Source organism: Lampetra planeri, unplaced genomic scaffold (genome assembly GCF_965212315.1).
Source record: "Lampetra planeri unplaced genomic scaffold, kcLamPlan1.2.h2 scaffold_982, whole genome shotgun sequence".
Classification (NCBI taxonomy): domain Eukaryota; kingdom Metazoa; phylum Chordata; class Hyperoartia; order Petromyzontiformes; family Petromyzontidae; genus Lampetra; species Lampetra planeri.
The window spans coordinates 20046-35028 of record NW_027615804.1 but is presented as its reverse complement, the minus strand read 5'-3'; the positions used below and the strand labels follow the sequence as shown (position 1 = coordinate 35028).

The 14983-nt window shown below is 40.5% G+C and overlaps 3 protein-coding genes across 3 annotated transcripts; 1 reads left to right on the top strand and 2 right to left on the bottom strand.

The window, feature by feature from the left end:
• Nucleotides 1–47: 47 nt before the first annotated feature.
• Nucleotides 48–1761, bottom strand: LOC144742314 (serine/threonine-protein kinase Nek8; the record flags this gene model as incomplete). Its single annotated transcript, XM_078624789.1, has 4 exons — nucleotides 1715–1761; nucleotides 871–1076; nucleotides 267–499; nucleotides 48–179 (listed from the first exon to the last, which is right to left on the bottom strand). Coding segments are annotated over exons 1-4 (618 nt in total), but the record flags the coding sequence as incomplete, so codon positions are not given.
• A 4188-nt stretch (nucleotides 1762–5949) lies between these two features.
• On the top strand, nucleotides 5950–8956 carry LOC144742313 (TLC domain-containing protein 1-like). The gene is given in 5 exon segments (XM_078624788.1): nucleotides 5950–6138; nucleotides 6140–6159; nucleotides 7298–7380; nucleotides 8305–8387; nucleotides 8552–8956. Coding segments are annotated over 5 exon segments (780 nt in total).
• A 3692-nt stretch (nucleotides 8957–12648) lies between these two features.
• On the bottom strand, nucleotides 12649–13494 carry LOC144742315 (olfactory receptor 52B2-like). The gene is given in 3 exon segments (XM_078624790.1): nucleotides 12649–12744; nucleotides 12747–13082; nucleotides 13084–13494. Coding segments are annotated over 3 exon segments (843 nt in total).
• Between the last annotated feature and the right edge of the window lie 1489 nt (nucleotides 13495–14983).

Below are 14983 nucleotides of genomic sequence, written 5' to 3'. Positions count from 1 at the left end.
TGCAGCAAACTGAAAAGGGAATAATTGTGGAGGAGAGCGTTCAGTACAGCAGCCTCGAATGCTCTCTTGAGGCTGGCGAGCTCATAGAGCACACAGCCCAGAGCCCAGATGTCACTCTTCTGGTTATACGGCTTTCCCTCACACAGCTCTGGAGAGATGTAGCATGGAGTCCCAACCACCTGTGGAGGAGAGAAGGCAAACAGTCACTTGTGCATTAAATCTGGTCATACGGCACAAGTTGTTGGAGTGAGGCAAAGGCAGCTCACTGTGTAAGCTTTGCTTTTGCTGACAAGGATTTTCGAGATGCCAAAGTCACCGATTTTGACAATCATCTGGTGCTTGTCGAGAAGAATGTTCTGTGTCTTCAGGTCTCTGTGCAGGATGAGTTTGTTGTGCACATGGTACAAGGCGAGTAAGATCTGTACAAAGAAGTGGAGGATGGTCTCTTCATCCAGCAATGAGTTACAGCGCTTCTGGATGTAGTCAGCCAAGGTTCCACCTGCGACACAAACATCATCAAAATCCATAAAGTTACAATCACTCCTGTGTCCCTGTTAAATTCCACAATAACTTCGGTAAAAAAAATGCTGGTAGTTCAGTGTTTTTTTTGCATAACACAAATCCTTCCTGTATTTCCTTCAAATATGAAAAGGAGTTTGTAGCACAAGTGCTTGTCCAACACACATACAAATATGACATAGAAGCCCTCAAATGTGGATAAATGATGCAGTCATCTGATATCAGGCTCAGACTAGCACTGAATTTCTCAGTTTTTAGGCATTCTCATTCACTTTAGCATGAGAGAAGTGAACTCCTAGACAATGAACAAAAGGAGGTTGTGTAATAAGATATTACAGTATGTGACAGTACCTGGTGCATATTCCATAGCAATCATGAGGGCCTTGTCTTCCAAGAAGTTCTCATAGTACTCTATGATATTCGGGTGGTTGAGAAGTTTCAGCACCTGACATTCATTCTGTGCTGCGAGGCGCTCATCTCGTGACATCTGTTCCACTGGGATCTCCTTCAGGATTACAAAGGCCCCGTCACTGCGCCGGCGGCACAGGTGGACAATCCTGAAACAGTGGAAAGGAAAAATGACATGTATATTTTGTTACATGAGCACATGTGGTTCATATGACATGAACAAGGAATAAAACCTGTTTGACAGACAAGTGTAGTGACCTTTAGGAGCAGCTGCATTTGAAGTATTACATAATATTTTTTTGTGTGTAATATTCATGGTTAAAATGTGAAACAGGGCTGGGATTCAATCCAGTTTAACTCAAGTTTTGACAGTTTTGTCAGTTTTGACAATCAGGCAGTTATTTTAAACCACTAAAGTGGTAAATATGCATACACATCTGCAGTTGACAATACTTTTGTCAAACAACTTTATATCAGGAAAACAAAGTTTTCTTTCCCATCAGTTTTTTTCACATGGGTATGTAGCTAGGAACACTTAAAAAGTAACTTCGAAGAAAAACTGCACAAACCTATGGTGAATAAACGAAAGAAACATATTGTCGTGGATTTCACTGTTTTGTTTTCTATTAATAAAACCGTCTAAAAATCCACGTTTCTCGTTGACTCGTCCCGTTATGTTTTCAAAGGCTCGACTTAAGTCATGTTTCAGGCACTTTCACAAACTGTCTGTTAGTTTGTATTAACTTTACGCATATCACAAAACTGTGTCAATAAACGTCGAGGTTACCCGAATGCTCCTCTTCCGACAACTTTGATTTTCTCATACTTCTCCATGGCGGCTGCTCCCAAACACTTCCGCCGTCTCCTGGCAACTCATCCCGGACTACGGCGACAGGCAAAGGACAAAAGACAGAACAAAGACCAAACGTCCGTGTCAAAGTGAAAGAGAGTGCAAAAGAACGAGATTTAGAATAATTCTAATTCATTAATAAACTGGAAATATGTTTAATTTATCAATTCAAGGTTCAAAGTGAATCCAGATCACGCTACATGTCAAATTTTAACTCATACACAACAAAATTAAGTGTGTGTGTGTGTGTGTGTGTGTGTGTGTGTGTGTGTGTGTGTGTGTGTGTGTGTGTGTGTGTGTGTGTGTGTGTGTGTGTGTGTGTGTGTGCGCGCGTGTGTGTGGGGGAGGGTGTGTGTGTGTGTGTGTGGGGGGGGGGGGGACAGACAGATGCGATTAGTGCAGCATCTTGAACATGGATTGCAGATACAGTTCTCATGCTTCCGGACGTCTGCTTATAAAGAGCCTTGCCTTTTCTGAGACAGGCAGGAAGGAGGCTGTGTGAGCACGGAGATAATAAATACTTTGCCTGCTCTATGTTGTCATTCTGCTGATACCTCCACTATTATCATCAACCAGAGATAATGATATAGAACCACAAACCATTAATCTGCACCTAATTGAACATTTTCTATTTTTTTTAATGAGGATGTGTGGGACAAAGATGGATGAACAGGTGGAAGAACAACAGTTTCTCAGGGATATAATATCTCAACAAAGCAGTGCCTGAAGGAGACCTGCAACACACATGCCTCTCCTCAGACCAGCTTAGCAACATATTTGACCTTGTGCTCTTGTCATCCTTTGCTGTCGATCTGCCAGGAGATGCAAGAGTCAGCCTCCAGGAATGCACATGTGTAGGAGAGTGAAACTGATGCTAAAGCCCCAGGTACAAACCTGTGCTGTAGGAATCCTCCGCAAACATATGGCACCATGACAGGAAATCAAGGTTGAGGTTGTTTCATCACAGAGATGTTTTCACCTGTTTCTCAGACATTCAACGTGTTCACTGTCAGGTATGTGTGGAGGTGAATTAATCCTGAATTGCAAGATACACAGAGAAAAGAATGAACTGATTTCGACCACTATAAATCCACACGTGAGTCTCCAACAGTTACAGTTTCTCAAGAGGACTCAGGAGAGAAAGAGAGAGAGAGAGAGAGAGAGAGAGAGAGAGAGAAACACTACGAAGATCAATACGCTTCAGTGATGATCCAAATACAAAGATTCATGTCTGAAAGCGTCCCACAGTACTGGAAGGTATTATTAGTTACTTTGCATTTTGCAGCAGCAGCTCCTATTGTATGACACCAATGAACTGACGCCTGCTGTCAAAAATCCTTGGATGTTTCTGTAGAGACCTGAAAGTGTGAGGAAACCAGAGGTTTCTGTGATCAGACAGTGTGAATGAACTGGGCTCTCATTGTCATAACCAGTCAAGCAACCAGGAAACAAAAGACATGATATTAAGATGCATTTCTCTTCAGGAACATGTAATGTTGCGTAGCATTTTGTACTATATTCAAGTGGATTGAGATTGGGAATTTCCACAGAGTACATGGCTGGAAACACTGATTTTCTTTTGTATACAGGTTTATATACTGCTAACCAGAATGAAACAGAGACTGGAACAAAGAGCTGTACACCACAGAGAAAACACAATTACAGCACTTATTGATCACAGAGAAATGGGACTCTGCAGTAGCATTTGTCCGTTGCAGTGCAGTTACAGTCAGAAAATACCGCCTCGTGGATTTATAGACCAACTGGGGGCTTTTGAGAAGAACAGAATCCAGCTCTGGTGTCTCACATAAGGTTTTGCTGCCATCCAGTGGACGATGTGAATGCAGTCTGAGAGTTATTTATTCATTTTTGTTCTGACCAGTTACAAGGTACAAGGTAGCTTTATTGTCAAAATGAAAACACAGCGCTATTTAAAAAGTGAGTATAACATATTAAACATCAATATACATAATAGTTAACATAGTATTAAATATTAAAATATAATCAAATGTAAAAAAGAAAAATGAAAATCTAAGTAAAAAACAAAAACAGTGCAAAAAGCTGAATGAATTTCATAATATAATATTATACGTAATATTCATGATATTTCTGAAGACAAGAATATTTCAATTGACTTCAAAAGCAATACTGATTCCATGTGCTGGCACATACATTGCTGAAAACCTGTGTTGTTGTTGACCTTATTTTGAGCCAAAATGCTTGTTTCCTTTGTAGGACGTTCAGTATTCCAAGCATGATGACAACCAAGTCTGGGCATAGCTACTCCAAACCAGGTTGGATGCTCCCTGTTGTGGAACTCTCTTAATACATCGGGAGAGAAACATGTTTGCTCAGATTTATTCAGACTGGATGAAAACAACTTTTTGTTTTTTGGTTGAAGAAATAAGATGCTGACTGCTGACTTTCTGTTTAGACTAGAAAAATTAATGGTTCGGAAAATGAAATCAATATTTCTCTCACAAGTCAAAAAATCTTCTTCTATCTTGATGTTGTGGAGTACTATGGGAACACAATGTTTTTTAACATGGATGATTCCACCATCAAACCATCAAATGGGCCTGAGGTGGCAGACAGCCAAAATAAAGAAGGTCCAAAACCCAGGTCAGGAGCATCATGGAGAGCTCCTGCCTTGTCTGGATGAATGCCTCACAAAAAACTCTCAGGGGTTATCAACATCATCCAGAAAAAAGGCCTTCAAAATCATAGGGGAGGACGAGAACTCCCAAAAATGATTATGCCATCAGCAAGCTGAGCCATTGTAGAACAGTTGCTTACAACACATCAAGCAGTAGTGTTTCTAATTCGAAATAAACGTTCAAAGTACAAGAAAGTGTTAGTTGTGTTGTAAAGTTAACAGCGGTATGATTGACTAATACAGCAACATTTTGAAAGTGCAAACAAATTTATCTGTGACTTTCTGCGGCACTTCCACAGTTCTATTCCTTCCCTCGAGTAAAATTCATTGAAGGATGTTAAACAGGAAGAATACACCTCTAACGAACTGTTCTGATAAAGCTGTTGATGGGAAAAACAAATGTTTGGCTTAACCATCACTGAGAACTCCTCTCCTGAGATGCCAGTGGCGTCAGGACGCACATAATTTGATTTTCAGGAAACACCACAATACTCCTGCTTTAACTTAGCAAGAGTTCAGGAATCAATATTTGGTGGAATAACCCTGATTTGTAATCACAGCTTTCATGCGTCTTGGCATGCTCCCCTCCAGTCTTTCACATTGTTCTTGGGTTGGGTGACTTTATTCCACTCCTGGCGTAAGAATTCAACAGATGCTGGAATGGATTGGCTGTCATACATGTAGAGATGATAGACACAACACACACACACACACACACACACACACACACACACACACACACACACACACACACACACACACACACACACACACACACACACACACACACTTGTAGTATTTTCACAAGTAGGACTGGAATCCCGTTGATGCAGCTGTGCAGTGATTGAGTTCTCCTGCAGAACTATCTGCCCCTCCTAGTTCCTGTGGTTTCCAGCGACACCACCCTCCACCCTCCACTCCCCCTCCCGTCTGCACAGCAAACACTGCCCCAGAGAGCGGATTCCCAGTCTGACACATTCTTCGGTGACTCGAACAACTCGAGTCTACTCAGCGACAGCACACGAACTCTCGGTCCGAGTCAGCGAAAAGTACACGGAGCCCACAGGAACTGACGGACATGATCTTCACGGTGAATGAAGACAGCAAACCCGACTGACCCGAGTCAGACCCGAGTCAGACCCGGGGACTTTCAGTCGGATGAGTCGATCGGCAGCCATCACAGGCGGACCGAGCTGCAGCATCTGGGGCTGGGAGAACTCAAACACCGTCGCTCTGGAATGATCTGGAGCAGGAATCCCCGAAGATCCCACCTCCTCCTCATCATCAGGCTGAAGGCGTGACAAATATTATATTATAAGGATTACAACCTATTTCTGTAGACCTCCATCCTGCAGTTGACCTCATCTTATCTGGGAGATACTGACAAGAGCCTGAAAGAGCCAAAGGGGACGAGGACAACGTGGGTGAATAAACAACAAGAGAGAGAGACAGAGAGAGAAGGAGGGAAAGAGTGGGGGAGAGAGAGAGGGGGAGAGACAGCAGGAGCAGGGAGGAGATGATGGAGACCCTGACTCCTGTGCTGAAGAGTCATCCTGGCCCTTCGGTGCTGCTGTTCTCTCTGCTGTTCAGGCTGATCCACAGGCTGCTGCAGAGGCTACCTGTGCCCAAGGTGGTGAGGCGGGATGACCTCCACTCCTGGAAGTGGAGGAACCTGTCTGTGTCCATGGTGCACTCCCTCCTGACGGGGGACATGGGCCTTGACCTGGTAAGTGTCCAGTCCAGCTGTCAGACAATGGGGCACCATTGTGTATTCACAGTCCACATGATGCAGTGTGTGTGTGTGTGTGTGTGTGTGTGTCAGTGACAGTCAGTGGCAACCAGCAGTAGGAGGAGGAGTAGGGCATGTTCAGACACGATGTGGGATGGGGGGGACAATGGCATTTTTTACTGTGTTGGGGGGAAAAACACAGTCTGTGTGTGTGTGTGTGTGTGTGTGTGTCACAAATAGCTGTTTTTGCTGTTTTTCTTACACTGTTGATTGTTGGGCAGCTTATTTATGCGAGGAAAAGACACCCTGCAGGATGCCATCTCACTGGGTCGCAATAGCCGGAAAAACCTGCTGGTTGAACTTTACTTGAAGAAGCATTATGAGAAACTTTTTGGGGGCGGGGGCTTGTGATTGTGACTTTTCACCCTCAAACCATCAGTGCTTGTGCTTAACTGTTGTTCAGTTAAAATCAATTCAAAACAACAGTTCACTTAAAGTGAGGGAAGTTTTGAAATTCCAAGGAAACATGCAAAAGGTCACGCTTTCTTTACGTAGCATGCACAGATTGGGTTGTTTATTAACATAACATCTGTCACAGTGTATTTACACAAGGAGGGCATGTGCAGAGAAACTATTCACAAATACACAGAAATGACAAATTATTATCTGATACACATGTAAATATTTCTTGTCTTAAATAAATGTATGGTAATCAACAAATGTATATATTGGAAAATATGTGGGTTTTTACTGTTTTTGAGATTCATCTGGGGCCTGTTCCAGAAAGCAGGTTCACAAACACAAACACCCTGAGTTTGTTCATCTTGAAATTAGGAAAACTTTGCAGAATCTTCCTCATTTTCACTGATAAACTGAATTCAAACATATTGAAAAGGGGTTAATTTGATTTCTTTCAGTTTATGTGAAAATAGAATGGAAAACCGCAGAGTTTTTCCCTCAATTCAGGATTAACAAACTATGGGTTTGGCCCCTGGATTCATATTTTAATGTGTTGCCCCCCTTTGAGGTGACAATGGAACTTCTGAGAGATAGAATCTGCACAGTAAAGAGGACTGAACTAAAATAATACCATAGAAGATTCTGCAAGATATTAATGGTTCCCTGTATCTCTCAGTGTGATAGTTTGGCCAGAGACGCTGAGCAACATCCACTCTTACCACACACCACTGTCGTACCTGCTCATCTGCGTCTCAACAGGTCAGTGAACGCATCATGGAGGAGAAGAACACTATTTTAATAATAATGAATCCTGTGTTTTATGCACCTGAATGAACCTGGAACCGAATCACAGTACAGAGCACCTGTTTCTCAAGGTGAATAGGCGGTGTCCTGAAGTCACCATGGATACCAAAGCCTGTCCCTTAACGAGTCTGTTGTCTGATCAGGGTTTGTGTGATAATTATGTGTGTTTGTGTAACCATGAAGACAAAAGTCCGTGGAGATCTAATATAACAGGCACAAGCGGAGTTTTGTTCCTCTGGGGCCGCCGAAGCTACCAGATACTGGAGTTCATGTTCTTAAACATAGCGACTGGTTGTGTTTTTATTTTTTCTTATTCACAGCATGCCAGTCATTCCTAGGCACAAAAGGACTCTTAGTCACTTGGATAACTCCACCTAAATGAGCTCTACACAGTTTGAGAACCGTGGATTTGTTGTGTTTTGTCAACCCTGTGTCAAAGACGAAGTAATAAAGAGACTGTGGTGACTGGTGTACTGCTGATAAACAAGACGTGTACCCTTACAGTGGAGTGTCGTCTTATAGAAGACTGGTTAAATCAAATAAACTGGCTGACTGTATCCCTTACAGTTAAACATGTTTTCCATGCATCTAACTGACATGACTGAATTAATGACAAAATCTTTTCGATACCATTGTTGTATATGTAGACTCATTTATTATATTTCCTTATATTCATTTTGGATGTGACTGAAACAGCACAATGCAGTATTTCCAGTATTTCACGCCTTGTGCATATTAAATCCTAAAAAGGGGAAAATGCATCATGAGGCATTTTATTGCGACAAGACAAATAAAGTGTGTTTCAAACCAGGGGAGGATGTCCAGATGATTGTTCCAATCTATCAGATTCACTTCTTCTTTTTTTCCCCACCTCCTCAGGCTACTTTGTACAAGATGCAGGTGATATTATCCTGACTGGACATGGAAGAGGATCATGGGAATTCCTTCTCCATCATGCACTTGTACGTTTTCAGCTGAAAGTATTAAACGCATTTATCAAGAGGAACAAAACAGATTTTACTTCTAGTTCTTGAGTTATGAATGAAGATGTTTTATGAGTGCATGTTTTTGAGAATATGCAAAGTTATAAAATGTATATAACATCCATGGGTTTCTGCCTCCACAGGTGATCTGGTGTTTCCTCTACACCCTTTACACTCAGCTGTATGTAGCCGGCGCTGTAATCGCTCTCTTTGTGGAGGTCAACAGTGTCACCCTGCACCTGAGACTGATGCTGAAGCTGGCAGGCGCTCAGTCCTCCTACATGTACCACATTAACAAATTCGCCAACCTCTTCACCTACATAACATTTCGTCTCAGCACCCAGTTCTACCTCACCTGGTACATCGCCCACAACTACTCCTGGCTGGATCACGGTGGATACTTTCTGGCCTCCATGATAGTGATGAATATTATGATCCTGATCTATTTCTACCGCTTGCTCCGTGCTGACTTCTTCTCTCGGAGTAAGAGCCATCTGGGTCAGAACGGGGCACAAAATAATAACTCAAGAAAGTTTCTCAGTGATTGACTGGGGAAGGTTTATAGTACTGGTTTACAGTGTCTACACATTTAGTCTTTTTACAGATTTGAACTGATATCATTCCTCATAGGGTCAAAAAAGTCTCACTGCCAAAGAAAAGAGAGAAACCTTTTGTCCCTTTGGGATATACGCATTGTCCACTTGTTCTATATGCAAGATTGTGTTTGGGTGAGCAAACGTGTTTCCTCATAATCACTGCCATAGATGAAAATCCAAAACATCACTGCATAGAACACAGCAGCCTTGTCAAAGAGTGTTAGAAAATCAGAATCTGGCTCCTAGGTTTTTCGTTGCCTTTTCACACGTTTTACAACCACGCCTCAAATCCTGAATCTGCTAACCCTTTTCAGCAGATTTAGGATGCGTAGAACCACAATGTTTTTAGCCTTCTTCTCAAGGCACCTCTCTGTACAATACAAAGCTACAGCCAGTAGTAGCCAGTCAGTAGTAACATTTTGAAAGGTTCTCACAGTTACTAACAGCCTTGCTATACTGTATGTTTCTACGACGTTATGCGGGATTGGTGTCAACCACCCTCTGAGATTTGTCACACTGAAACATTCATGCTTATGTCTCTATGACGCCAACTTGTATGATCTCAAACGGTCATACAAGTTGGAAAAGGTTTTCAAATTGTGCCATAAATCACAACTGTGACAATGTCAATTAAAAAAAAAATCAATGGATTGATACAGTTTATTTTCTATTTTCAGACAGTTTCGATGTATTGGTCAAGTGCTGCAGTATGTGCCTTTACCGCATTGCCTTTTCAAAACGTCAAGAGTGATAAACATGATGTGCAGAATGTCTATACTTTTAGAAAGGCTGTGTTTTTTGGGACAGATTTATTAAATCGTTTGACCATGACCACAACGACGTGTGATGTATTTCGTGGTGAGCTGACAAATGCTTTTTTTTTTTTTTTTTTTTTTTTAAAGGAGTTTTGAATTGAGCTACTGAGTGATGCCTAGAATTAAAAGCAAATGTTTAAATCTCAGAAGTGTGTACTTTTCTGTGCAGGAAATATATCATCTGCAGCCAAATTATTTAATGAATTATCAGCTTGTAGAATAAGCAGGATACGTGAAGCTCAGGTAAACTGTAAGTTAAGTATAGACAACACATGTATGACATCTTATGGTCACAGGTGCCGGGGTTGATGTGATTTGAGCGCTGGTAAATACAAAGGTAAATGTATACTGGTGGCTGTATGAGGTACCTGATAAAGACATGACACTACAAATGTATCATACAAAGTAGCAAATGTATGTTTTCGTTGTGTGATTCACATAGACTCTGTTTATAAGTGTCCTGCCTTTTATTTTTTCAATTCATTATTGTGACGTTTGGACTTCATTATTAATTGACACACTGACACCTAGTGGACAGATGCATCATCGCATTTTGGAATCCTATCAACCCTAACTCCTCCAGTTTCATGTAGCCAGCAGTGGCAGTGCATTGTCAAACCATGAATGCTAACAAATTCTACACTTACTGTGTCATTTCCACCAGTTTTGCTTGGATATATTTTAACTGTAAATGCACTTTTTTCTTTTGTCACTCCTGCACTCAGGGAGGCATTTGTGTTGAGAAGTTTCTGTGTATAAGCACCATTTGGGTAGGCTACAGCTTGCATAGACTTTCATTCATTCATCCATTCATTCATCTTCTCCCTTCTCCCTTGCTTACGGTAAGTTACTGGTCGTGGTTGGGCTGGAGCTGATAACAGCTGTCAGCGGCAGGGTACACACACACCTTCACACCTACGGGCAGTTTCAGAGTGACCAATTCACCTCAGCTTGCTTTTTGAGGTGGGAGGAAGACGGAGAACCAGAGAAAACCCACACGGTCACGGGGAGAGCATGTAAACATGTAAATGTCGCCCTGCAGAGAAGTTTATTGTGGGAACTATTGTTTACTATAAGTCATAGCTCATTTATAAATGTGATTGATATCATATACATGAGAATTTCTTCAGCTTCACCCAGGTGTACCACCAGTTGATATCAAAATATCTGTTTATAGTATGTTTGTTTATTTATAATAATTTTATAGTTCCTCCTCCCTCTGACCCACGTTATTGTGAAAAAGAAACAAGGGTGAGGGAAGGAAAATGAGGGAGGATGATGTGAAGGATTTTAAAGCTAACAATGAAGGCAAGAGAGTTGCAGTATTTATTGGATGATAAAGGTCAAAGGTTAGTATGAGAAATCCATCCTTCCCAAAGAAGAAATTCCCCTTCACCCTTCGGTTTGGCGGAAGAGCAACACACATCTTCTGCATCAAAGTGACAAACTGTCTCATGTCTGTATAAACAATGATAGTGTATGTTACACATTGAGAAAATCTCTGTATGTTAACCTTTGAGAGTTATCTCATAAAAGAAAAAAGCTAGTGTTTGCTCAACAACAGCGTCATGGGTTCTCAGATAAGATATGGATCATAACTTCAAAGTTTCTGAGACTGTGGAGTGCTATGTCCACAGATAGATCATCTTGTATAGTTTGAACTGTTCCTCGGTGGAGTAAGTTTCCATCCATGTGTCAGTGTTTCAGAACACTGTTTACTGTGTTTACTGATGGAAAACCCTTTGAGGTTTATTTAGAGAGTACTGAGAATACAAACTCTCAGGATGGCTGCACATCCTTCCGTCATTGCCGCGTACACAAATATGTCATTATCTCAATGAGTAAACTGAAAAATATTTACCAAGACATGATTAAAATAATCAGGATATTTGCCATGCGCTTACTAAAAAAAAATCATCTTTACATGACAAACAAACAGCAAGAGCAGAGCTGACCAATCAGATGCGGTTTGAAAAGGAGCCAAAGCACTGGTTCTGTTTCACATAGCAAATTCACAAATTCTTTCTTTAATAATGAACAAACAGTAAAACACTGTGAACACTTATGAATATTACAAATAAGACACCTTTGCTAGGGAAACTTTGGCTCAAAACACAAGTAAAACAAAAAAATAATAATAATAAAAGAAAGAAACATACAGCAACTCCCCGTTTGAATAGTAGGTTTTACATAAACAAGCTGTCATGTGTTCTTTACAGTGTTTTGCACACCACATCCTGCACATTGTGTTTAGAATTATAAACCCACATTTTACATTTTAAGCTGTTTTTGTCTAAACAGCTACTGATGCTCTAGTCATTTCTTTGAATGTACAGTATATTGTTTTATCCAACCAGCTGTCCAATTATCATTCAATTCATACAACATCATCATAAAGGAAAGAATCTGTAATATAAGTAACCAGCAACACGAGACATCATTAGATTAGAACCGTTACGTTGAAAAGTTTTTCAGCACTTTTGTTAGAGATGACATATATCGCATCTGAAATCCTTCACAGTACTTGGTTGTTAAAAATATGGCTTATGCCAGTAGACTAAAATCAAGAAATACATCTATGACACACTCAGTCTCAAATCTAATCATCAACCATGTACATCTTAAATTGCATGCAAATATACAAATAAGAAGTATAGCAACTGAATATCAGCCACCATAAAACCAGAAATTAAACAACAGACGCTATTTAAAACACGCTATTTAAGTCAATCAATCAATATGTTTCAGTAAAGCTGCTGTAGAATCAAAGCATTAACAGTAGTTTTTTTGTGGTACAGCAGCAGGAAAAAAAATCATACACAATTTTCATTAGATTGGAAAGATTCTGTTCTTGAAAAAGTGCACCATCTTTTCTCGAATTTCTTTTGTTTTCAGCCCATAGATGATTGGATTAAATGTTGGGGGGGAAAGTTAATGTCAGCAGCCCGATGAATCTCCTCAGGTGTGGGTGACATGTTCTTTATCCTGTATGATATGATGGTGAAAAGGCCGAGACACTCCAGCAGGAGATAAAGGGTCAGATGAGTTGCACAAGTCTGCAGAGCTTTAGCTTTTGTGTCTGAGTGCTTAGATCTAAAACACGTAACTAGTATCTGAAGATACGTGTACAGAATCATCCCATTAGCCACCACTTGAGATATAGCAACTGTGAAAAGCCCGTAGATGTTGTTGACGACTGTGCTGGCACAAACCAGTGTCAGCAATGAGGGATTATCACAGTAGATTTGTGAGATTTCAGATCGGGCAGCGAGGTAAATTCAAAAGCAGGACAAAAAGAACACATATTGCTAGCAAATCAAGCAACCACATGATTGTGATTATTCTCATAATGTTTGTAGGAGTCATAACCGTGTTGTATTTGAGTGGGAAACATATTGCAATGTATCTGTCGTACGCCATGGCGGTGAGAATGGACACTGTGCCGGCTGCATAGATGTGGATGAAAAAAGCTTGGGCAACACATGTTGGGTACTGCAGCATCCTGCTGCCCGTCAGTATCTGCTTAATGATTTGTGGAAAGACTGCAGTGGAGCCTATGAGGTCATTGACAGGAAGGTTCAGCAGGATCAGGTACATGGGCTGATGCAGACATTTGTTCAGCACAATGGTGAGGATGAGGATCAGATTGCAGAAAAGGATGATCATGTAGCTCATAGTCGCAAAAAGAAATGAAGGAAATACATGTTCAGAGGATATATTGAAAGCCTCCAGTATTATAACAGATGATGTGTTGTACTGGACGGCCATTTTTACTCTCTTCTTCCTGAAATATCACACATAAAAATCAAGAACATTACAGTGATGTGTGAAAAGCTCCAACAAATTGAGAAGGACTTACCAGGTCTTAAAACTTAATCGCCATCTCAAGAAACATTGGTAGCAGGAGTTCAAGTGAGACAGAAACAAAATATATCACAGCTTGAGGTGGATGAACCAGGAGTGGTGAAGCTGTCAACCACCTACTGGTAAGATGGTCAAAAACATCAGCTGCTTTATATGTGCAGAACCGTAGGTGTCTCCCTTCTCCCTCGGGCCCTCAAGAATATTATAAAGTTGACGGTTAGATTGCTATGGCAGTGGCTGAAGCTCTGCCTCGCAAGGGGCTTTGGGAGAACATGAAACACTCATCAGCACACAAACAGACACTCAACATATATGTTTTTATTTTGAAGTGTGGGAAGTGAAATGCATTTATATAATGGACAATGGAACACATTTTATCACACATGTTCTTGTATGCTTTTTTATTACACACACACACACACAAACACACACATGCGCACACACACAAACACAAATCATTCATTCATTCATTCATTCATTCATTTTCTGCCGCTTAATCCAGTTACGGGTCACGGGTGTTCTGGAGCCTATCCCAGCTGTCCAAACACAAATCATTAATATTCAAATCCTATGAGCAAACTGACAAAGGTAAATTTAGGCTGACTATCAGTTCTCTTCTTCATGAGCACTTTGTGTATAGTCTATTTTGTCGCATCCGTATTCACAATATCTCATCACATTTGCCATCATAACATACTATATTTACAAGGTAAGGAAATCACACAAAACCAAAGTAATGTTCTCTCTTTGTTTAATTTCATTTCTATGAAGAGATATAATGTAACATATCATGAATTACCAAAGACGTGTTGACACAATTTACATGAATGCATAAATACATGTCTACATATAAATCAATGTTAAATGTATAAATTGTATACAAAAAAAGCTTACAGGGCAGAATGTCTCCTTGGATTTCAATACATGTTGAATGTATATATTTATTTTTATGTTTGATATTTCAGCAGTTACAAAGTCAACTCTGTCAATGTGATTCACAGTCTTTTGTTCATTTGTAGATGCACAACAGTGTGGAAGTGTTGATACTTGTAATGACATTAAAATAAAGAGTATCATTGTACAACTTTTTTGCAGGAAGAAAGAAGAAGAAATCGTCGTAAATCAGCAAATGATATATAGATTATCAGCATGGACATACTGTATATTGGCAGAGGTTGAATAAAATATAACAAGGGCAGAATCACAGACTGTATATACATCTATATACAGTCTATATACAGTATCAATTGTAGACATGATTCCATGACAATCACCTGATCAAGCTGCAGCAAAAACTAAA